The sequence below is a fragment of the Ylistrum balloti genome, unplaced genomic scaffold, assembly GCF_031769215.1.
Source record: "Ylistrum balloti isolate Yb309-2 unplaced genomic scaffold, AGI_CSIRO_Ybal_v1 Utg370008, whole genome shotgun sequence".
NCBI classification, from domain to species: domain Eukaryota; kingdom Metazoa; phylum Mollusca; class Bivalvia; order Pectinida; family Pectinidae; genus Ylistrum; species Ylistrum balloti.
The window spans coordinates 173,086-195,890 of record NW_026782082.1 but is presented as its reverse complement, the minus strand read 5'-3'; the positions used below and the strand labels follow the sequence as shown (position 1 = coordinate 195,890).

At 37.4% G+C, this 22,805-nt stretch overlaps 2 protein-coding genes across 2 annotated transcripts; both read right to left on the bottom strand.

Annotated features, from left to right (window-relative positions):
* Nucleotides 1-517: 517 nt before the first annotated feature.
* LOC132548304 (peroxisomal acyl-coenzyme A oxidase 1-like) lies at nt 518-17,201 on the bottom strand. The gene is made up of 14 exons (XM_060212159.1): nt 17,069-17,201; nt 14,220-14,382; nt 12,553-12,713; nt 11,287-11,394; nt 10,570-10,689; nt 9,532-9,647; nt 9,112-9,281; nt 8,237-8,399; nt 4,935-5,125; nt 4,176-4,328; nt 3,721-3,829; nt 3,099-3,245; nt 2,148-2,354; nt 518-1,031 (listed from the first exon to the last, which is right to left on the bottom strand). Exons 1-14 carry the CDS (start codon nt 17,199-17,201, stop codon nt 945-947), a joined length of 2,028 nt encoding a protein of 675 aa, XP_060068142.1. The 3' UTR covers nt 518-944.
* A 1,579-nt stretch (nt 17,202-18,780) lies between these two features.
* On the bottom strand, nt 18,781-21,603 carry LOC132548340 (uncharacterized). Its single transcript, XM_060212196.1, has 3 exons — nt 21,561-21,603; nt 19,587-20,115; nt 18,781-19,051 (listed from the first exon to the last, which is right to left on the bottom strand). The coding sequence occupies exons 1-3, from the start codon at nt 21,601-21,603 to the stop codon at nt 18,781-18,783; spliced, it is 843 nt and encodes a 280-aa protein (XP_060068179.1).
* Nucleotides 21,604-22,805: the final 1,202 nt, after the last annotated feature.

Here is a 22,805-nt window from a genome sequence, read left to right as displayed (position 1 = left end):
TTTTGCAATTAAATTACATTTCAATTAAAATTTTAATACATCCAAGCATGAACATATAAAAACAAGGACAAAAACAAAAATACGGACACATAAAAATATGGAAAATTAAAACATGGACTTCTGGAAATATGGACAGACAAACATATGGAAGCAAAAACATAGACACAAAGAAATAAGGACAAATTAAAACATGGACATCTGAAAATATGGACAGACAAACATATGGAAATGAAAACATAGACACAAAGAAATAAGGACAAATTAAAACATGGACAGCTGAAAATATGGACAGACAAACATATGGAAATGAAAACATAGACACAAAGAAATAAGGACAAATTAAAACATGGACATCTGAAAATATGGACAGACAAACATATGGAAATGAAAACATAGACACAAAGAAATAAGGACAAATTAAAACATGGACATCTGAAAATATGGACAGACAAACATATGGAAATGAAAACATAGACACAAAGAAATAAGGACAAATTAAAACATGGACATATGAAAAAAAAACAGGGACACACAAACATGGAGTGATGAAATATGAACACAAAAACAGTGAAAAATGAAAATATGTACACATACAAACCTGGACCAAGAAAAGTACACGATGTATCAACAAGCTTGTTAAACCCAGACAAATAAAAATCTGTATTAATAAAAGAATAGACTTAATATATACACAAAATCATAGACATGGACAAATGGACACGCATCACTACAACAACAACATCCATGGTCACAGTTTGAAAACACACAATAACGTCAAGACTTTCAGTGTTTGAGGTGCTCAAACAAGGAGTCAGCTAGGTTCTGGTCCACAGAAAGTTCTTTCCTTATGAGGTTTTGACTGTCTGTTATTTATGATTTGTTCTCTTGGCGTTAAACTCTGGCTAAAGGCACATGTATCTTTCACTTGACGCAGTATCGTAGTATCACAGTTTGGATATTTTCAAAAGTTCAGCAGAACTAAAGTTGTCACCTCTCATCGGCTTCACATATTTCTCGTAAGTATCCAGAACCTGTAATTATAAAACAACAGTGACTAGAGAAATACCTTAACGTCACACTGTATACCCCTACCTTACTTTAGGAGATTACACATCCAGCTAATTTCCTTACAGATACATTATGGAAATGAAACTTGAAACCAAGAGAGGTTAGAAAAACCTACACTGTATGAAATTGCCCTTCCAAAGTGTTATGAAATCAAATGGCAGGATGAGTGTTTGATGTGTTTATCACCCTATGAACAACTACGGCGATTTTGAAATGGGGTCTCCTGTGGTAGCTGGTTGTTATCTCACTAAAGTGCATAAGAGGACCCATAGTATGATGTACAGAGTAATAAGGATTAAGTGTCTTGCCAGTGAACAATTCCAAGTCAGCACAGACTGGTCTATTTCGCAGCTTCCTGAGAAACACAACACCCTCCCCGACTTTCCCCCCAGCTAGAAAAAATTATGTTTCAACTAAGTGCAATAGAATACTAGACTTTGTCTGCAGCAAAAAGACAATCCTGCGAATCACAGTATCCCACTAACACACCGCCTCTCCAAGGTGAACTGATAGCCCACATAAGTTCTAGTGACAAACAGTGAAGAAGAGAGAGAGAGAGCATAGACAATTGTTTTTTTTATATGTGAAAGGTCAAAATGTGATCTTGACCTTTGACCTATAATTGCATTAGATTTCTTTTTAAAATCATTTGAGTGCCATAGTTTTTTAAGATTCTTGCAGACAAAACAGGTTTTTACCTGCTGTATTTAGCTTCAGTGACTTTGACCTTTGACCTGCATACTTAAATGGAACTTAAGAGTTTGAAGTTTGGAACAATTGTCTGATATTTCATCAAACCAGATGAAGACTCTTATTTCCACTATGTTGCAGACAAGGCGTACACAGAAAATGTTCATTCTTTCTATGTGAAAATAAAATTGGGATATATACTTTTTTTTTAAAGTCAAGTATGTAAATAAAATGTAACTTTAAACCTGGTCAATATTAACACTGAGTTGTTAACATCTCTCAACACTGTGGAATCCTGGCCCTGTAGAACTTAAGTGACATCATATGTGGGGAGTGAATATCTTAAATGATGATGTGTTTCAACCTTAAATCTTATATCTTCAACATACATCTTTCTGATTTAATGGCGATGACTTTGCATACTCGTACAAGGCCTGGTAAACATTGCCATCATAGCGACCGAGGCATGAGTCAAGCACAGCATCAGGATAGTCGAAGGCATCCACCAGAGCGACAGCATTTGGACGTATTTCCTGCATTAGACTCCATAGTTTATCTGTCACAATGTCCACCTGTTTTGTACTGAAGTACCCGTCCTGTCAAAATAAGATTTATCTTAAAATTTAATTGGCCATTGTTAAAAAAGACGGAGTTTTCATGACACACAATTTCAATAGATAAAAACACTTCAGTATTCAGATTATACAGTGTCACTAAGTAAAGACGTAGAAGTTAAAATTATGGCCCATAGCATCATTGAGGAGTCCTAGAAGTATGAAATAGCGGTATAAGGCAGCTTATTTCAGTGTTTGGCTCTACTGTATCTTATTGAAATGTGTATTAAAAGGTGCTGCTCACATGAGTATCTTATAAACAATTTTTGGGAAAAAGTTCCTTTTGAACTCCCCACCCAAAATGACTACCAGTAGGCTATAATAAGTATCTAAAAGGGTTTATTTTAAGGGGTACCAAGAAAAATTGGGACATGGTCTTAAAATCAACCCTTTCAGACACTTGTATTATATTTACCAGGTATAATAACAAATTGGTAGCCACTTTGGGTGGGGGGTTCAAAAGGAACTCTTACCAATTTTTGTAACATTCATTTTCACAGGATAAAAACACTTTGAGGCTTGGTTTGAAATTTTCTATAGCCCCCAAATGCAATGACGGACAGAGTCCAAATTAATATCCCCTGCCAATGCATTTTGCAAGGGATGAAAATAAAAGGTTTTCTCAGTGACAGAATATTTGGTCAACAGCTAAGTAGCTTGATTCCCCCCCATCCCCTCCCACTCCCCCCACCACCAAAATCACAATCACAGCACATTTGAACTTACCTGTATAAATTCTCCCAGGTATTCTACAATTCCATGTACAGCATACAGTTTACAGAGAGAGGTCAGCACTTCTTGCACCTGGTTGTCATAGACACCACTTGTCACCATGTCAACAAATGTCCTGACGACATAGGTATGGCAGTGAGCCTGGAAATTAGAAATAGAAAAAAATGTTTCCAAAACCTATGCAGGATGCCCTCGTTACATGTGACTGTTGGGAAGTAGATTCAGATGTTAGAGAGGATGTTTAAGTCTATCCTAAATGTCCTCATACTAGCTGTGAGGGGAGGAGCAGGTTGGGTTGGGTTGGGTAAGGGTTACTGGTTAAAACCTACCGTAGATGCCTACAAAAGCTATTGTGAAGTGTTAAGGGTTTGGGACGGTTGGTTAAGGGTTACCAGTTAAAAATTATCCTAGATGCTCTTACTAGCTGTTGTGTAATGTATACCGGAGGGGAGGGGTAGGGGAGGGGAGGGGAGGGGAGGGGTAGGGGTTGGTAAGGATTACCAAATAAAACTTTCCCTTGATGCCCTTACTAGCTGTTGTGTAATGTATACGGGAGGGAGGGGAGGGGAGGGGAGGGGAGGGATAGGGGTTGGCAAGGATTACCAAATAAACTTACCCTTGATGCCCATACTAGCTGTTGTGATGTATTGTTCCAAGCTTGTTGCTGACTCTGACCTTCTACCATTACACGTCTGTTCATGTTTTTGGCTGCCACGTGAACCATCCTGTAGTGGAGTCCAACATCAAACAATTAAGATAAATTACCTTGCCTGTCAAAGATTTTCCAACTTTGAGCTCATTTGACTCTCATTATCACAGAAATCTTGGTCTTTATGTCTTATTGTAATTAATTTTTGACACAATTTTTGTGCTTCTTAAATATCAACCAAAGCTGTAACATCATTCCAAAAAATAGCAACTGCAAAGTAAGCAATATTTATTGGGAAAATTGCTACGCTAAAATAAGAGCACCACTCAAATATGTACATCTGCAGTATTTTTGGGAAAATCCTAAAATGCATCAATAACTCTGATAATGAAACAGTGCCTTTGATGATGTTTAGTGCAGACCTTGTGGCTCTGTGTTCATATGCCTGGAGTAAACAGTCGAGCGTGACATCAGCAGTTAAGCATGATTTGGCTGATAAGTCAGTATTGAGGTAAGACACGAAGCCGGGAAGCTTTTCTCCACTCTCCACTTTAGCATAACATTTCATCAGGTACCTTGGGAAAAACATAAAAAGAAATTTTAATCACAATTTTAGAAACGTAAACAAGAGACTACAGATCAAGCTATGAATTATGCTGCAATATCATTAAGTAACAGAAACTAAATAATTTACAACATGCCTAAAGGGCCTGTATTGCTCACTGTGTTTGTTTTGAGTAAAATTGCTTTTCATATTAACTGAAGTAGATAAGCTGTAAAGGTTAACATCTATATAGGGTCCCATCCCTCTGCCACAAAATTGAATATTCTCCTTCCAAGGATGCTTCAAACAAAATCAGGTCAGAATCCCTTCATCTCTACATAACAAGCTGGATTTGAAAGTCCACTGAATTTTTTATGACTTGTAGCCATTTATTGGTAAATGATGAGGGATGGATACCGCACCATGCTAAGCCTAAACACTAAAAAATTATCCAAGACCTTCTGACAATCTGCTATAATAGTATTCAGATATCAAAAACAATGATGGCGTCTACATAAGACAGATGTCTACATAATGTGGCAAGGGTTTTGATCACATGCTAACAAGGAATTCAACCGATAGCAAGTTTTCACCAAATGGCAAATCCGTTAATACATCTTTTCTCAGATTACCATACCGAGCTGTCTGTAGCATCATGACAGTGTTCTCGCCCTCATAAGTACATCCTGGAGTCAGGTCCACGTAGATCTTTGGAAGACCACTGGCATGTGAGTAACCATGACCACCACACGCCATTCGGCACACCTCTATCCCTTTGGTACACTCCCAGGTTGAGAAAGCCTTTAGCCCTGCAGATAAGGCATGAAGCTACAGGAGAAATAGAAAAAAATGTTCATGAAATCTTAACAAGAGGCCCATGGGCCTTAACGGTCATCTGACAAAAAGCAAGCCAAACCTAGAAAGTGGGTTGAGGTCATTCATTTGAACAAACTTGGTAGCCTCTCCTCCAAGCATCTTACAGGCCCAATATCAGCACTCATGGACTTTTGCTTGTTGAGAAGAAGTCGTTTGTATATTTTAACATATTTGACCCCTGTGACCTTGAAAGTGGGTTGAGGTCATTCATTTGAATAAACTTGGTAGCCTTTCCTCCCAGCATGCTACAGACCCAATATCTGCACTCATATACTTTTGCTTATTGAGATGAAGTCCTTTGTATATTTTAACATAGTTGACCCCTGTGACCTTGAAAGTGGGCCAAGGTCATTCATTTGAACAAACTTTGTAGGGCTCCATGCCAGCATGCTATGGGCCAAGTATTAGCCCCCTAGGCCTTCTAGTATTTGAGAAGAAGTTATTTAAAGATTTTGACATATTTGACCCCTGTGACCTTGAAAGTTGTTCAAGGTCATTCATTTAAACAAACTTGATAGCCCTTAATCCCAGCATGCCACAGGCACAATATCAGCAATCTGAGCCTTTTGGTTATTGAGAAGAAGTTGTTTAAAGATTTTAACATATTTGACCCCTGTGACCTTTAAAGTGGGTCAAGGTCATTCATTTGAACAAACTTGGTAGTCCTTCATCCCAGCATGTCACAGGCCCAATATCTACACTCTGAGCCTTTTGGTTAATGAGAAGAAGTTGTTTAAAGATTTTAACATATTTGACCCCTGTGACCTTGAAAGTGGGTTGAGGTCATTCATTTGAATAAACTTGGTAGCCTTTCCTCCCAGCATGCTACAGACCCAATATCGGCACTCATAGACTTTTGCTTATTGAGATGAAGTCCTTTGTATATTTTAACATATTTGACCCCTGTGACCTTGAAAGTGGGCCAAGGTCATTCATTTAAACAAACTTTGTAGGGCTCCATGCCAGCATGCTATGGGCCAAGTATTAGCCCCCTAGGCCTTCTAGTATTTGAGAAGAAGTTATTTAAAGATTTTGACATATTTGACCCCTGCGACCTTGAAAGTTGTTCAAGGTCATTCATTTAAGGTAGCCTTTCCTCCCAGCATGCTACAGACCCAATATCGGCACTCATAGACTTTTGCATTGAGATGAAGTCCTTTGTATATTTTAACATATTTGACCCCTGTGACCTTGAAAGTGGGCCAAGGTCATTCATTTGAACAAACTTTGTAGGGCTCCAGCATGCTATGGGCAGAGGCCTTCAGTATTTGAGAAGAAGTTATTTAAAGATTTTGACGGCAAGGTCTCATAGACTTTTGCTTATTGAGATGAAGTCCTTTGTATATTTTAACATATTTGACCCCTGTGACCTTGAAAGTGGGCCAAGGTCATTCATTTGAACAAACTTTGTAGGGCTCCATGCCAGCATGCTATGGGCCAAGTATTAGCCCCCTAGGCCTTCTAGTATTTGAGAAGAAGTTATTTAAAGATTTTGACATATTTGACCCCTGCGACCTTGAAAGTTGTTCAAGGTCATTCATTTAAATAAACTTGGTAGCCTTTCCTCCCAGCATGCTACAGACCTAATATCGGCACTCATAGACTTTTGCTTATTGAGATGAAGTCCTTTGTATATTTTAACATATTTGACCCCTGTGACCTTGAAAGTGGGCCAAGGTCATTCATTTGAACAAACTTTGTAGGGCTCCATGCCAGCATGATATGGGCCAAGTATTAGCCCCCTAGGCCTTCTAGTATTTGAGAAGAAGTTATTTAAAGATTTTGACATATTTGACCCCTGTGACCTTGAAAGTTGTTCAAGGTCATTCATTTAAACAAACTTGATAGCCCTTCATCCCAGCATGCCACAGGCACAATATCAGCAATCTGAGCCTTTTGGTTATTGAGAAGAAGTTGTTTAAAGATTTTAACATATTTGACCCCTGTGACCTTTAAAGTGGGTCAAGGTCATTCATTTGAACAAACTTGGTAGTCCTTCATCCCAGCATGTCACAGGCCCAATATCTACACTCTGAGCCTTTTGGTTAATGAGAAGAAGTTGTTTAAAGATTTTAACATATTTGACCCCTGTGACCTTGAAAGTGGGTCAAGGTCATTCATTTGAACAAACTTGGTAGTCCTTCATCCCAGCATGTCACAGGCCCAATATCTACACTCTGAGCCTTTTGGTTAATGAGAAGAAGTTGTTTAAAGATTTTAACATATTTGACCCCTGTGACCTTTAAAGTGGGTCAAGGTCATTCATTTGAACAAACTTGGTAGAGCTCCATGCCAGTATCCTCTGTGCCAAGTATTAGCCCCCTAGACCTTCTAGTATTTGAGAAGAAGTCGTTTGAATGAAAAGTTTACGGACGGCGCACGACGCACGGCGCACGGCGGACGACGGGTCAGATGACCTAAAAATAGAACGCTTTAACCTTAAAAAACAATTATACTCAAGATTCGAATAATGAACTTGAAAAAAATGAAAATTAGAAAGAATTGCAATATTGTCATTGTGTGTTCTAGAATGTGTCAACCTGTTAGTGAGAACCATGTAAAATCATTTGACAGTCAATCTGACCTTAACCAAGGCTTCCATACATGACTTACTTCCCCTTATCCTCAACAAGGTTACTGTTCCTGACTTACCTCTCCTTCCTTACTAAGGTTTCAATGCATGATTTTCTTGTCCCTTTATTATACATGTCAAGTTTCCATGTATGATTTACATTCCCTTCTTTAGCAAGGTTACCATGCACAATAAACCTAATCTTCCCTTGCACAGTTTACACAAATGGCTTACTTGCCCTTCCAGAGTTAAGGATAAAATTTGATTATAACCAACTCGGCCTTGCTCTTTACTGATGAAAAGACAGTGAAATTACTGTTTTGTGAATGCACTTTAACAGCACATGCCTGTCTCGAAAAAATGTATCGATTCAGAGAGACAGGCAAAATACTTTACATTACAGTAACATAGAGGTATCATGGAAATCAGCAAAGTAGGGACATTTCCTAAAGGAACTGTCTCCCCTCGAGTAGCATTATTATTTGCCTTACCTCCCCTATTTGATCGAGGTTCCCTTCCTCTATCTGGCTAGTAACCTGCATATATATCATGTACACATTTTGTCCTGTGAAGTGAAGGGCATAGGCAGTAGCCAAAAGAGGGAATAACTTGTGCTGTTGTGTCTGGTAATCTATTATCTGTGCCTCTGGTCCTCTGAAATCAAGAAATTGTAACATCTCAGAATTTTACCTGAAATCATTGACTGACTGAAAAAAAAAATAACGAAAAACAAACAAAAATCACATGACTAATAGATGAAGGATGCATACTTAATCATATGAAATGTCACCCTGTCAATGAATATTGAAGTCAACTTCAAATAACAATGATGGACACAGTAGGGAGTCATGTTCTGTCAAAGTTGTGATTTAAAGATATCTTTATAACAAAATTATTAGAGTTCATGATAGGGGGAGGTAATTCTTACCCAGGGGAGACCACTGTCTGACATCGGGTGGCACTGAATCTTATGGTGATTGTACATGATAGGGAGGAGATAAGTCTTGCCCAGGAATATCTATCTGATATCAAAATATTTAAAGGAGATGATATATGACAGAAGGGAGATAACCCTTATCCAGGGGAGATCACTTTCTCACATAAGAATATTGAATGATTATCGTATATGAAAGGAGGGAGGTAACTCTAACAGGGGAGATCACTGTCTTGCATCAAAATATTAAACAATTATTGTACATGAAATGAGGGAGATAACCCTTACCAGGGGAGACCACTATTTCACATCAGAATATTGAATGATTATTGTACATGAAAGGAGGGAGATATCCCTTACCAGGGGAGATCACTCTCTCACATCAGAACATTTAATGATGATCGTAAAGGACAAAATTATGATAATCCTTACCCTGGGGAGATCTCTGTTTGGCGTCTGACAGCACTATATCTGAGGGCGATCGTACATGCCTGTGATAACCCCCGCGATGAATCACCAACAATGATGGCACGGATCAAAGTCATGGACCCATATGATAGGCGAGTGTTTGGAGGTTTTACATAAGTTCCATCCTTCAGAACCTAAACAAGAACACATAAAGTACTCCATAACAAACACTGCCTATAATATATAACACTGCAAAAAATTGTTATCAGTCTATTTCAACACTTTTTGTTTGTTTGGGCCTTTATTTTTTATAATACTATGGTAACCAGGTTTGAATTAATTCCACCTAAATTTATAATCCACCACCAAAAGTATTATGATATAACCAACAGTAAACTTAATCAATGATTTATGAACTATCATCTATAAAAAGGACTACTGTACCTTTGAGTATCGCATCAACATATGATCAAGAGGAATCCGTACGTTGCTCAGTCGCAGATAGCCATTGTCGTTTGTGCCATAGCCAAACTTTGGTCCAATATCACCAAGTTCAACTCCTTCAAAATGAAAAGATACAGAAAAAAATTAATAATTATAACATTTTTGGAATGAATGTTGGGGAGCTAATGAGTCTGTATGTACATGGTAATGACTTGTGACTTTGTAAATAGCTGGAAATGACTCATGATTCGGTAAATATGTGGCAATGACTCGTGGTTCAGTAAATACGTGATAATGACCCATGATGTTCGTAAATACCTGGAAATGACCCATGATGTTCGTAAATACCTGGAAATGACCCATGATGTTCGTAAATACCTGGAAATGACCCAAGATGATCATAAATACCTGGAAATGACCCATGATGTTCGTAAATACCTGGAAATGACCCATGATGTTCGTAAATACCTGGAAATGACCCGTGATGTTCGTAAAAACCTGGAAATGACCCATGATGTTCGTAAATACCTGGAAATGACCCATGATGCTCGTAAATACCTGGAAATGACCCAAGATGTTCGTAAATACCTGGAAATGACCCAAGATGTTCGTAAATACCTGGAAATGACCCAAGATGTTCGTAAATACCTGGAAATGACCCAAGATGTTCGTAAATACCTGGAAATGTCCCAAGATGTTCGTAAATACCTGGAAATGACCCATGATGTTCGTAAATACCTGGAAATGACCCATGATGTTCGTAAATACCTGGAAATGACCCGTGATGTTCGTAAATACCTGGAAATGACCCATGATGTTCGTAAATACCTGGAAATGACCCATGATGTTCGTAAATACCTGGAAATGACCCATGATGTTCGTAAATACCTAGAAATGACCCATGATGTTCGTAAATACCTGGAAATGACCCATGATGTCTGTTAATACCTGGTAGTAACCCATGATGTCCCTAAATACCAGGTAGTAACCCATGATGTCTGCAAATACCTGATAATGACCCATGATCTCTGTAAATACCTGGTAAGGACTTGTGAGTCTCAAGGTCCCGTAGCGGTAGTAAAAAGGTATGGATTCCATGACATTGCCCTTTAGTGTAAAGTTGTGCCATAATGATACAGAAGTTGACAGTTTTACCCACTGAAAAGAAATGGAAAAAACACACCAGAAAATTACAAAGATATCAGTCTCATACACAGTATATGCTAAGATCTAGAAAATAAGGATGTTTTTTTTCTTATTTTCATGGGTTATTTTGACATCAAGTTATATTTAAGACTTTAATTTTCAATGTGAGCTAAGCTCAAGACAGATGTGACACATTTTAAATATTTATTTTTTTATTTTGCACCGTCCACTTCACCATTTTTCTAAATGAAGTCAATGATATTCTTCATCCAAAATTTTTTTTTTAAATGTTCAAAAAAGTTCTTTTCATCTAAGGAATCTAATGTGGATTAAAATCATATATCTAACATAGTGTGTATTTATGTTAGTATTAGTAGGTATTTATGGTATTCTTTTACTTATTTTTGTTGTTGTTGTTGGATTTCTACGCTAGGATTAAATTTTGTAATTCCCCCTTAAAGAGTAAACAACATCATATCACTTAATACATTTTCTAAGGATATGATAAATATTGGAAAATTTCCTGGGTACTTGATTTTAGTGATATTAATTCCCTCACATAAATCTACAATTTAGGAGTATTAAAAGGATAACCAATTGTATACTCACAGTTTCCAGGCCAGTACTTCATGGAGGTTAAAGTTGGTGAATGTAAAATGAATTCTTGTGATTTAGGATCATAGGTGGCAGTGGTCTCGAGACCTCGAATGAAGGTACCTGTGTGGGAAATAAGGGGTATACAATTATCTTACATTATGTACCTATACCTACACGCTATCAATCTCAGATATATATAGAAATATTAAAAATAAACAAGCTCACATATACATATATCTTAACATCCCCAACCCTAATCGAAAAACCTCATCCTAATTTATCATTCATATCCTTAATCCATCATCCATACCCCTATTTAACCCCTCCCTATCCCCATTTAACCCCTTCCAAACTCTAATCTAACACCCTCAACCTAATATATCACCCATATCCGTAATCCAACACCCATATCCCTAATTAACCCCTCCCCATCTCCTGCCCTAATCTAACACCCCAACCACTTTTCTATCAACCAAATCCCCTATCTCACACCCCTACTCCTAACCTAAGAGTGCAACAATTAATCTAATACCCACCCCTAATCTAAAACCCTGATCTTATCTTACCTCCCCCCAATACCCGTGATCTAACATCACCATCCCTAATGTAACACCCCCACATCTAATTGAATGACCCCACCCTAACCTAACACCCCATCCCTAATCAGGGCTCTTGATTTGCCAGATTTGGGGCCAAATGCAAAATAGTATCTTTTTTTCCCAATTTAGACCCCAAGTTCTCCCAATTTTAAGGAAAACACCATTATTTTTCCTAATTCGAAGGGCCCCTGTCCCAAAATGGGATGTGAGAGCCCTGCTAATATAACACCCCAACCTTGATTTAACAGCCCCATCTTTAATCTAACCCCCTCACCCTTGATCTAACACCACCACCCTAAATGTAACACCCCCACCTCTAATCTAACACCCCCACCCCTAACCTTATACTCCCACCTATCCCATCAGGTATGTCTGTCTGTAAATTTTGAATTCAGGAAACAACAAGGTGTTTTTCATAGTCTCCAGAAATATGTTACAAGGGAATATGACTGTATCGGATGACGAACTATCATGTTTTCTATACCCACAAAACTGATGTCATAATGATTATGTGCTGGATGGCATTAATGGTCCCATAAATGACACATCTCTCTGGTTAGTTTATAAAGTGTCATTGCCGTGTAAATACTAATAATGTATGGACTACAGTCTGTATATGCTATGTTGACTCTACAGTGATGTCTGCTACTCAAAAATAGTCTGAAATCACAATACATACCATGTCCTAACTCAGTCTGAGCATATGTTCCTATAATTGTCATATTTTCAGCCAATGGTAGGAATTTTTTCTTCTGTTCTTCTGACCCTTGTTTTCTCAAGGTTGGCAGGAACATGCTACTATGGAGACCAATGGGGCTATTCTCGTGACACGCCATAGCTCTGTTGTCAAGAAAAAAACGCAGATGATATCATGATGTATGACATGATACAGCTATATATTCATAAAAAAAAACAATCTGACATCACAACTTGGGATTGACAGCAGCTATATTGTCCTGTTAAAAACATGATTTTAAATTGCTCTCATAGTTCCTAAAATCCATTAAAATTTCCTTTTTCAAACCAAACGAGATCCAAGAAGGATCTCGGCACCCACTATTGTTTGATCTTTTTATGCTCTTTGAAAGTTGGATCTTTTTCCTTCTTTTCTCTTCTCTGTTTTTGCTCTTAATGGTAAGACATTTGAACATTCCTTTGCAGAAATAGCGATGATAATCTTTACCTGCCAAATCCAAAATTGCCGTCTGGAAGGCATTTATTTTCTTCTGATCACTCCCATAATCAAACGGACACACATAGAGACCAAAGGGAACATGTATGACATTTCAGTGTTATCCATTCAGTTCTTCTTAAGAAAAAGCAATAACAATCTTTACTATGTGAAATCCAAGATGGCTGCCTAATGGCCAATTTGTTTTCCTGATAAGTCCCAAACTGAAACAGGCACAACAAGGGACCTAATGTAACCTAAACAAGAAATTTGAGAAAGATCTATACAGAAGTTCTCAAGAAATAGTGATAACAAACTTTGGAAGTCAAAATCCAAGATAGCCCCTTGTGGGCCATTTTGTTTTTTCTTATCATTACCAATATCAAACAGGCACAACTAGAGATCAAAGAAAGCATATACATGAAATTTCAGAAAGATCTATGCTGTAGTTAACAAAAAATAGCAGTAACAAACTTTCAAAGTAAAAATCTAAGATGTCTGTCTGTCAGACATTGTATTTTTCTGAGCAGTCCCAAGATTACATGGACACAACTAGAGACCAGGGGGAACCTACATAAAATTTGAGAGAGATCCATCCCATACTTTTTAAGAAAAAGCGATAACAAACTTCATGAAAAATATCCAAGATGGCTGCCTGCCTGCCATTTTGGGGTTTTTTAATCAGTCCGAAATTCACAGGCACAACTAGGGACCAAGAGGAGCCTACATATGCAATTTGAAAAAGATCCGTCCAAGAAGTACCACTTTCAGAGAATTTGTTCCAAAACGATTTTTAAACATTTTCCAAAGTAAAAGTATTCAACGCCTTTGCCTTGGTTTGATGCAACTATATTTATTTAAAGAATCGAAAATCAAATTGAATTAATAGAAAGCCTTATATAAGTAACAACCTCACTGAACAGCATATCGAAGGCCCATCACACACCATACAAAGCAATAACGGTAAAAGAGTCTTGTCCAAGAGCACAACCAAGTTTGTAATAGTCCAGCCCATTTCTCAACTTCCTATGAATTACAAACCACTCTGTCTTTATGCAGGGCAGGGAACATCAAATCACACACTTGGATCTATAACGGAGTTCATGTGGGCCTACAAGGCCAAAGCTTTAACACCTGAGTAACCACAGCCCCTTCAGTAAGTATCCTATACATACTCTGTATAAAAGAATTGGTCCCAGTCAGTTGTCAGTCCAAGCTCCTTGATTCTTTTGGCAATGTATATGTGTTTCTTCAGTGCCATTTCATACTGCTCTTCTCGTGAACAAAATGCCCAGGGTTTGCATCCCTTGATGAATGGATCATTGATAGCAAGGTCCTCTGAAAGAAAGCAGATCATCATCACCTACATATCATCATTATCAACATCAGCCCAACCAACTGGGACAGCTTTCCACCGGGATGATTTGGAATTTCCTATTGTGATTATTCCATTTCTAGATAATAAAAGACATTTTTCACCTCCCTCCACCTGCCATTGCAGCATAGCCTGTTTATTCAAATCCAATGATTTGTTCACAATGTCACAATTCCCATAAAAGATGTTGACAACTGGCAGACAACACAAGGTATAGAGTGTTCATGAAGATTACTGGGAATCATCTTGATCTCATTTGGAAATACTCTGTTTGTAATATAAAGTTTGCTGTTGTCAATGCCAATTAGTATGTATGTTGGTTTTTTTGTTAAGAAAGAAAGAAAGAAAAAGAAAGAAAGAAAGAAAAAAAGAAAGAAAGAAAGAAAAGAAAAGAAAGAAGGAAGGTTTTCCATCTCAGTGACTCCTCTGGTTGCTGTTTCATCACAACAACTAACAGCAGTGTTCTAGTTATGTTCTAAGAGTTTATAACACATGCAAGTCAATGAAATGGGATGGGAAACGATTGTGTTTATCATCTTTCTTATACACAGGGCATACACTGGCATCCAATCACGAGGGACTTTTCTGGACATGAATGAGTGTTAAAAGAATATTGAATTAGTGCCACAGCTGCTTTTGATTCCTTGAAGATCCTACAATCAGGACAAGTGACGTTATGTGGGTGAATATTTTTACCAATGTCATCTATTGAGATGTGTTACCCATTATAGGGTGAGGGCTGGTCCTTTTGTGTGGGATTGGTGCATCAGTATCTGGTGTAAATGCCTTTTGGATGCCACAGCTGCTTTTGATTCCTAGAAGATTTTACAATCAGGACAAGTGACGTTATGTGGGTGGATATTTTTTCCAATGTCATCTATTGAGATGTGTTACCCATTATAGGATGAGGGCTGGTCCTTTTGTGTGGGATTGGTGTATCAGTATTTGGTGTAAATGCCTTTTGGAATTGACCATTCAGTATGTTTGCTCTTTTTTAATGGTTTGTGATGTAATTGTCCATTTTTATGCAAGGATGGCATGTTAGGGCCTTTCTTGTGATTTTATGTATGTATAAAGATATTTTGGAATTTCCTTGCCTCTTGATTGGTCATCATCTGACTATTATAGGATCATATTTTCTATGTAATACCAGTAGGCATTTCATATATTGGATTTCAATGTCATAAGTATATCACCTTTGACCTGCTTTTTAGTTTTACTGTATCCTTTTATATTGTTAGATTTCCTCAGAAGATTGCCTTTAATCCAAGGAGACCTCTTATGTTGCTTTCAAAGCTTCAGTTGGATGCATTTTTTACATATATCAGGGTTTTCCATAATTTTGTTAGTAGTAGGCTGTGTAGTGAAAGTAGGAGGCTGGCCTGCCGTGTACGTGTAGTCGTGTACGGAACATTATTACGGAACTGGATTGGTGTAGGCGGCCAAATGATCAAAGTAGGCGGTCAAATTGGCGACCGGCTCTTATGGAAAACCCTGTATATATAACTGATTCATAGAGAATTCATTTACTTCCCACTGCGTCATGATCATGCATTGCCTAGAATAACACAATAATCTCAGATTGTATTAGATCCTTGGCGCGTTAGCTTCAGATGCCTTAAGAATAATTTCTTTCTAGCTACACTAAGTCAATGGACTGCTGCCAAACTTATACTTACATATATATCAATATAAATGAATAGAAGTGTGTTCATGCTATCAGATTTTTATATAAAAACTAACCGGGTAAATACCAGCATTGTGCATGTGCATTGGATATGTGACTGTACTTTCATTTCTGATGACATCACTAAATTACAGAGACACTTGAGTTAGTTTACAGTTACCAAAAGGTACCCATGTATTACAAAAATCATTATTTGAACGAGAATGGAATTTTGGTGACAAAAAATTGAAACGAAATAATGGTGTCAGAAAGGTGGATACCTGTGTTGACATGTGAACCTTTTCTAAATGGTCAAATTCAAGTTTTTATTGTTTGGGTTTTTTTTTTTTTTTTTTTCAAATGGGAAATATTTCCTTGTAAACTTCTTTTTTATAACTCAGATTATTTGAATAGAGTTTTTAATATCTCTCTGTCTACAACTCGCTAGTTAACTAAAATAAGATATGAGTCACCAAAAGAGAAATTTTTAAAGCCATTACTTTTCCAATATAAGACATGCACGTTTTGACTTCCGTTACCGAAAAATGCAAGAAAGTGTGGCCTGTAATTTATAATCGAATTTTATTCACTTGACAGATGACGCCAGCATCCAAAGATGGATATATTGGTTATTTCATCATATCTGGGATGGTGTTTGACATGTAAAAAAGTTTAATAAGAAAATATACACAATGAGATATTTACTCATAATGAATTTTATGGTGAATAGTTTTAATTCTTTCTTTATTTCTGGAAGTGTGACATGTTACAACAACCAAAATTATCCGATTGCGAGGCCAAGCAAGTCAGCATTGATGTGTCTCGACAAAATGACCGTTCCGAAATACATAACGGTCCAGAACCGACATCGAGTCGAGAGAATACCTGTACGAAAGGAGGCTTCTGAACCGAAGGTTCGAAGTTCACTAAATGTAATCTGAAAGTTTCGCTCATGTGTCTGACTGTGATGCTAACATACGTACCCAGGTAGCGCTTCCTTTCTGTCATCTCCTTTCCAAGATAAAGGGCATATGTCAATTCCTCAACATCAAATGTTGCCTTAGATCTTTCCTTTGCTAAATCCGGATTCACGTTCCTTTTCCTGGATGCTGCCATTTTGATGTTTTATTGTTTCTAACGCTGGAGAGTTCTAACATAGAACTACGAGGGGTCGTTTCAAAGCAAATAAATATGATAATCTATTAAAACATTGTTTTAATGTAGTTTTTGTGTATTTGACAATCCCTTATATACATAGTATCACATTGACAACATTTCTGAATTATCGTTTATTAGTATAATCGAACAGAACGTGCTTGTAATACTGTGTGGTATCTAATCTAGTCAAGGGAGATGACTCCGTCAGTTGTCAGATCGTTTCGGTAACAGGTCGTCTCGGGACACACGAACAATGTTTTTTGGTACTTAAACCATTGGTACGAAGAAAAAAAAATTAAACTAGTTGTTACCGGAACGTCTCGCGTCTCCCCGTCAAACATGGAATGTACTTCTTCCTATTACACAAATACGATGGGTTTTTTTTATAGTGTGAGAGAACAAGTTCTTTATCGTGGTTACTAATATAGCAGGATCGTGTTGTTTTACATGTCATTTATTCTTGGTAGGACGGAACTTTTCTAGCGTATACTTCCTGTTGATCAAATGAATGACATTGACGTACTTCCAAGGTCATAAGTGTCAAATGAGTTGAAATCTGTGAATTCTTAATAACAAAGAGGACATTTTTTATGTTACTGTGCATGTGACATGGCTGTAAGAAAAGCTTTCTTAATTGTTCGAATAAATGACCTTTACATTATTTCTTCAATGTCAAAGGGTTCTAGCTAGTTTATAATGAATACACTAAAATGCTTGGGGTTATGCCATTAGGCCAGTAGCATGCTAGGATAAAGGGCTACCAACGATTGACCTTGAACATATACCAAGCTCCCAGAGATCAAATATATAAACACTTTGAACAGTTATTACTCAGTAAGCAAGAGACCCAGTGCTATTATATTGGTCCAGTAGATAGCTGAGGTGAAAGACTATCATTGTTTGATCAAGTTAATCAAACATGGACCAACATTCAAGGTAACATGGGTAAATGTGTCAACTTATGTTTCTACTCTTGAGTAACACGTGTTTTGTGTTTCACATGCTTAACATTGACTTACAAAGTAGGGAGATTAAGTTTGAGATGAACATGACAACTCGAAATTCCGAGCAAAGATGAAAATGCATTAATTGTGAAACGTCGTTTTCCGAGTACATAAGCCAAAGTGACATGTTTCAATTAATGGCCATCACCTCCCCCAGCTTCTTTCTCTATTACTGTACAGGATACACCGTGTAGCGCGTAAATTACCTTACCATTTTATTGCATGTATTCGAGTATTTTGAGTATTTTGAGAAAAGGGATTGTGATAACTTGTGAAAGCTTGAGACAAATTATTTTGTAGATATTTTCTATAATCTGTTTTAATCAGAGTCATGAGAGTTAGTTGAAGAGTTTGTTCCAATAATACGTTTTCTTAATTTTAATTATAAACTACAGCACAAGTGCGCGAGACAGGCCAAGTGCGACTCTTTTTCCATAAACGACTGTTACAATAAAAACTGTGATGTATTTGGTTTTATTGAAATTCACCTTTTCACATTATGAATTGAAATATATCATGATGTTAGCACCCGTTTATCCGAATGCGATACCGGCTGGGTCCATGTGAGTGTCGTATAAACGGAAGTCCCGGAATAACGTGTATGTGTCGTTCGTTGACGCCCAGTCCGAGTCACCACCCCCGAAAAACGTTGAGAAGAACATACCGTCAATGTGAATAGAACTATGTTTGCGGAACACCAGAGAAGAAGTGTGATAAACAAGCTTGTGATCGAGCCAGACTTTCAGTACACCGTTATGGCTGCCGACGTCATTCAGCTTCACGTACTGCGTGAGTTTTTGCCATCTAGATAAAAATACGAGAGATAAATGAATATATATTAATTATGGTGGCCTAGTTCGACCATCTCGTTGCCGGTGTTCTTTTGTCGCACTGTGGAATTGTCACGTTAGTGCGTAGATTCTTCCGCACTGCCAAAGTGCCGCTCCCGTCAACAAGGTCGAAATCAGTCAACACAATTCATATACATAATACACATAACATAATATACATGATTACCTGATACCTATATTTCGATGGTTCTCTCTCCATCACACGAGAACTGTAATTATTGTTTGAGTGACGTAGCAGCGCCACCTAACGTCAAGCACTGGCGATCTAAGATGCAGAGTGGACATGGGAAGATCTCGACAAGGTTTGTGAGACAGATGTGATTAGGAATTAAAATATAGCCCTTATATCTATTCGTGTCATAACTCTGTATCTACTTCAAGTCACGCTTGAATTGATGATTTAAATCACGTTCAACAAGCTTTTCTTTAAGTGGATTTCCGCGCATATTACACAGGGTTTGATGCAAAATTTTATCAAATATACCTACCTTTCTTTCTGGAAAACAAAGTCTCCTCTTCCGATGGATTGTCCAGAGTTGGAGTTGCAGATAATGTGGCTATTGGAGCACCACGAGCTGTAGCTGGGATACTGATTGTGCGGGATATAGGCATACACCTCCCCGTCACCATGGCTTCGCCACATGAAACGAGTGGAGAAACAGTGTTCCGTATCTCGATGACCGGAGCATGTCTGTACTCCTCCCCACAATCCAGGTAATTTACCGCCTCGCACCCAATCAAAATTATGTGCAAAGTATACGTCATAACTGAGCGTCAGTTCAGAATGACCTTTCACCCCCGGCGGTTGCGAGTAGAACTGCACACCTCGGTGATCCGTCCCTGAGTAGGAACCGTCAGCATACTTCACTTTCATTACGTTTCTATGGTAGTCAGTTGGATCGTGCGCATGCGTCAGCGAGTCATCCTGACCAAATGTCCCATGGCTAATGACATAGAAGTGGTTTCTTTCGTCTCCAGTGTCAACGCTATGGGGACTCTCCCATAGAAGACGACAACCTAGAGTGACGTCATTGTTAACGAATTAGTCAAAGCAGTTAATGTTTGATGAGTGATAAATCATTTACTTGATACATCATGCGTCTGCTTAATCACGTAGGATAAGACTGCTAAATCACGTGGGATACGTCTGCTAAATCACGTGGGATAAGTTTGCTAAATCATGTGGGATGAGTCTGCTAAATCACGTGGGATAACTTTGCTAAATCACGTGGGATAAGTGTGCTAAATCACATGGGATAAGTTTGCTAAATCACGAGGGATAAGTTTGCTAAATCACGAGGGATATGTTTGCTAAATCACGTGGGATAAGTTTGCTAAATCACGAGGGATACGTTTGCTAAATCACGTGGGATAAGTTTGCTAAATCAAGAGGGATATGTTTGTTAAATTACGTGGGATAAGTTTGCTAAATCACGAGGGATACGTTTGCTAAATCACGTGGAATAAGATTGCTAAATCACGTGGGTGAGTTTGCCAAATCACGTGGGATGAGTCTGCCAAATCACGTTGGATAAGCCTGCTAAATCACGTGGGATAACTTTGCTAAATCACGTGGGAAATGTTTGCTAAATCACGAGGGATATGTTTGCTAAATCACGTGGGATAAGTTTGCTAAATCACGTGGAATAAGATTGCTAAATCACTTGGGTGGGTTTGCTAAATCACGTGGGATGAGTCTGCCAAATCACGTTGGATAAGTCTGCTAAATCACGTGGGAAAACTTTGGTAAATCACGTGGGATATGTTTGCTAAATCACGTGTGATAAGTTTGCTAAATCACATGGGATAAATTTGCTAAATCACGTGATGAGTTTGCTAAATCACATGGGATGAGTTTGCTAAATCACATGGGATGAGTTTGCTAAATCACGTGGGATGAGTCTGATAAAACTAAAATCGTATGGGAAATAAGTTTTGTAATAAATGAAATATCTGCTAATTTATATGTGATGATTTTGCTAGTTCATAAAGGATATATGCTATATCATATGATATTAAGTTGTTAGTTCATATTGGATAAATATAATATCAGTTTCCTAATATTCTATCAGGCAAGTCTGCTAAATCATATGGGATAAGTCTTTGAAATCATGGATATAAGTCTATTTCATTTATGGTTATTCTGCTAGATCTAAAATCATGTGGGATCCAAGGCTGCTAATTCATATAGGACAGAGTGTGCTAGTTCCTATTGAGTACGTATTCTAATAGATGTATATTTGGTCAGCTAATTGATATGTGACAATCTTGTAAGTGATATATAATTATGATAATTAAACTATATATTAAGTTTAATACCTGATATATATTTTACTTACTGATACAATGTATATATACTGACCTTCACAATAGATTGAATAATGTCATATTGATCGGGTCTATATTGCATTGAATCAAATAGTTCCATTATATCGAAATCAAGCGACATTTTAAAAGCTTACTTGCAAAACCGAAACAGACAGCTACAAACACCAAAGACTTCATTGTCTTAAGTCTACTGTATATCTACCAACCTACATAGCTTTATATATACGTGAAGACCGTGGATAAGATAAGACAGAGCGTGTTAGATATCGTGTCAAGGATAAGTTATTCAGTTTTGTGCACGTGTTGGCATTTTCACATAGCATATTGCATATGCAGCTAATAAGGACATACCGCCTCGCGTATGCGCGGATTTCTCGCTTCAGGGGAGCATTTTTTACTATAGATTATACAGTAGCATTCAAAAAATATTAATGTATCGTTTTGTAGATAAATATTCTAAACCATACGCCTCTGACAATGTCATTTAATATTTCATCGTTACGAAAATTTTTTTTTTAATTTTAGATGAAAATGAGTCATTTTTTTAGTTGAAACACGAATCTCCATAGTCATGCCAAATTTTAAACAAAACTATTATTTGACAATTCAAATGTGAAATAAAAGCAATATTAGGAAAAAAATCTCCAAATATATGCTTCTGACTATCAAGTATAGTAACCTTCAAACACAGTGATATAACTTTCACAAACTTAAAATCAAAAATTAGTTGTGTCATTTTTTAGGTGAAAATGACACATAATTTCAGTCCACGGAAATAATTATATTGTTTTACTATCAAAGTACATTTGATATCTTCGAAATAAAGGATTTCACATGTAATTAAGGAAATGAATGATAAAATGTAAATATCTCCACTTAGCGGCAAAGCTATAACCAAAGCAGTGTTCACCGTATGTGAATATCAACAATCACTGGAGTTTATTTTAATGTCTCTGTTAATTTTTTCTTCGTTATGTATCTATTAGCTTATCATTCTATACATTCTATATATATATATACATATATATATTGTAATTTCAAAGGCATATGTACAGTTTACGACTGACATTTGCAACTATTGGTGTGAATATATATTGAACGGTTCCATTGCCGTACCGCTTTATTATATAGTCTGTGTTTCACGTCATCAAAATTACGTGTACGTCATACGGAAACAGTTGCGGTGTACCACTTCATCGTCCCAAAATTGTGGTCTACGTCACCAAAACCGAGCTGTGAACATTGATCTGTAAACTTAGCTTAATTAATGTATATTGTGTAAAACGTTATATAAAATTCAGGCGTGTGCCACATCGTCTTGCAACCTTAGTTCACATCGATCAATCCAGTAGCAATCATTTGAAAGTCTCAAACGAGTC

Bases quoted from the DNA above. Each gene is read 5' to 3' on its own strand.
- LOC132548304 (XM_060212159.1), bottom strand. From the start codon at position 17,201: ATGGCAGCATCCAGGAAAAGGAACGTGAATCCGGATTTAGCAAAGGAA. The intron at 4,329-4,934 runs GTATGGTAATCT...GTTTTTCCCAAG, and splicing joins ATGATGCTACAGACAGCTCG to GTACCTGATGAAATGTTATG. The intron at 2,355-3,098 runs GTAAGTTCAAAT...TTATTTTGACAG, and splicing joins ACCTGGGAGAATTTATACAG to GACGGGTACTTCAGTACAAA.
- LOC132548340 (XM_060212196.1), bottom strand. From the start codon at position 21,603: ATGAAGTCTTTGGTGTTTGTAGCTGTCTGTTTCGGTTTTGCAA. The intron at 20,116-21,560 runs GTAAGCTTTTAA...ACGTCACTCTAG, and splicing joins TGTCTGTTTCGGTTTTGCAA to GTTGTCGTCTTCTATGGGAG. The intron at 19,052-19,586 runs GTAGGTATATTT...ATTTTTATCTAG, and splicing joins TTTGTTTTCCAGAAAGAAAG to ATGGCAAAAACTCACGCAGT.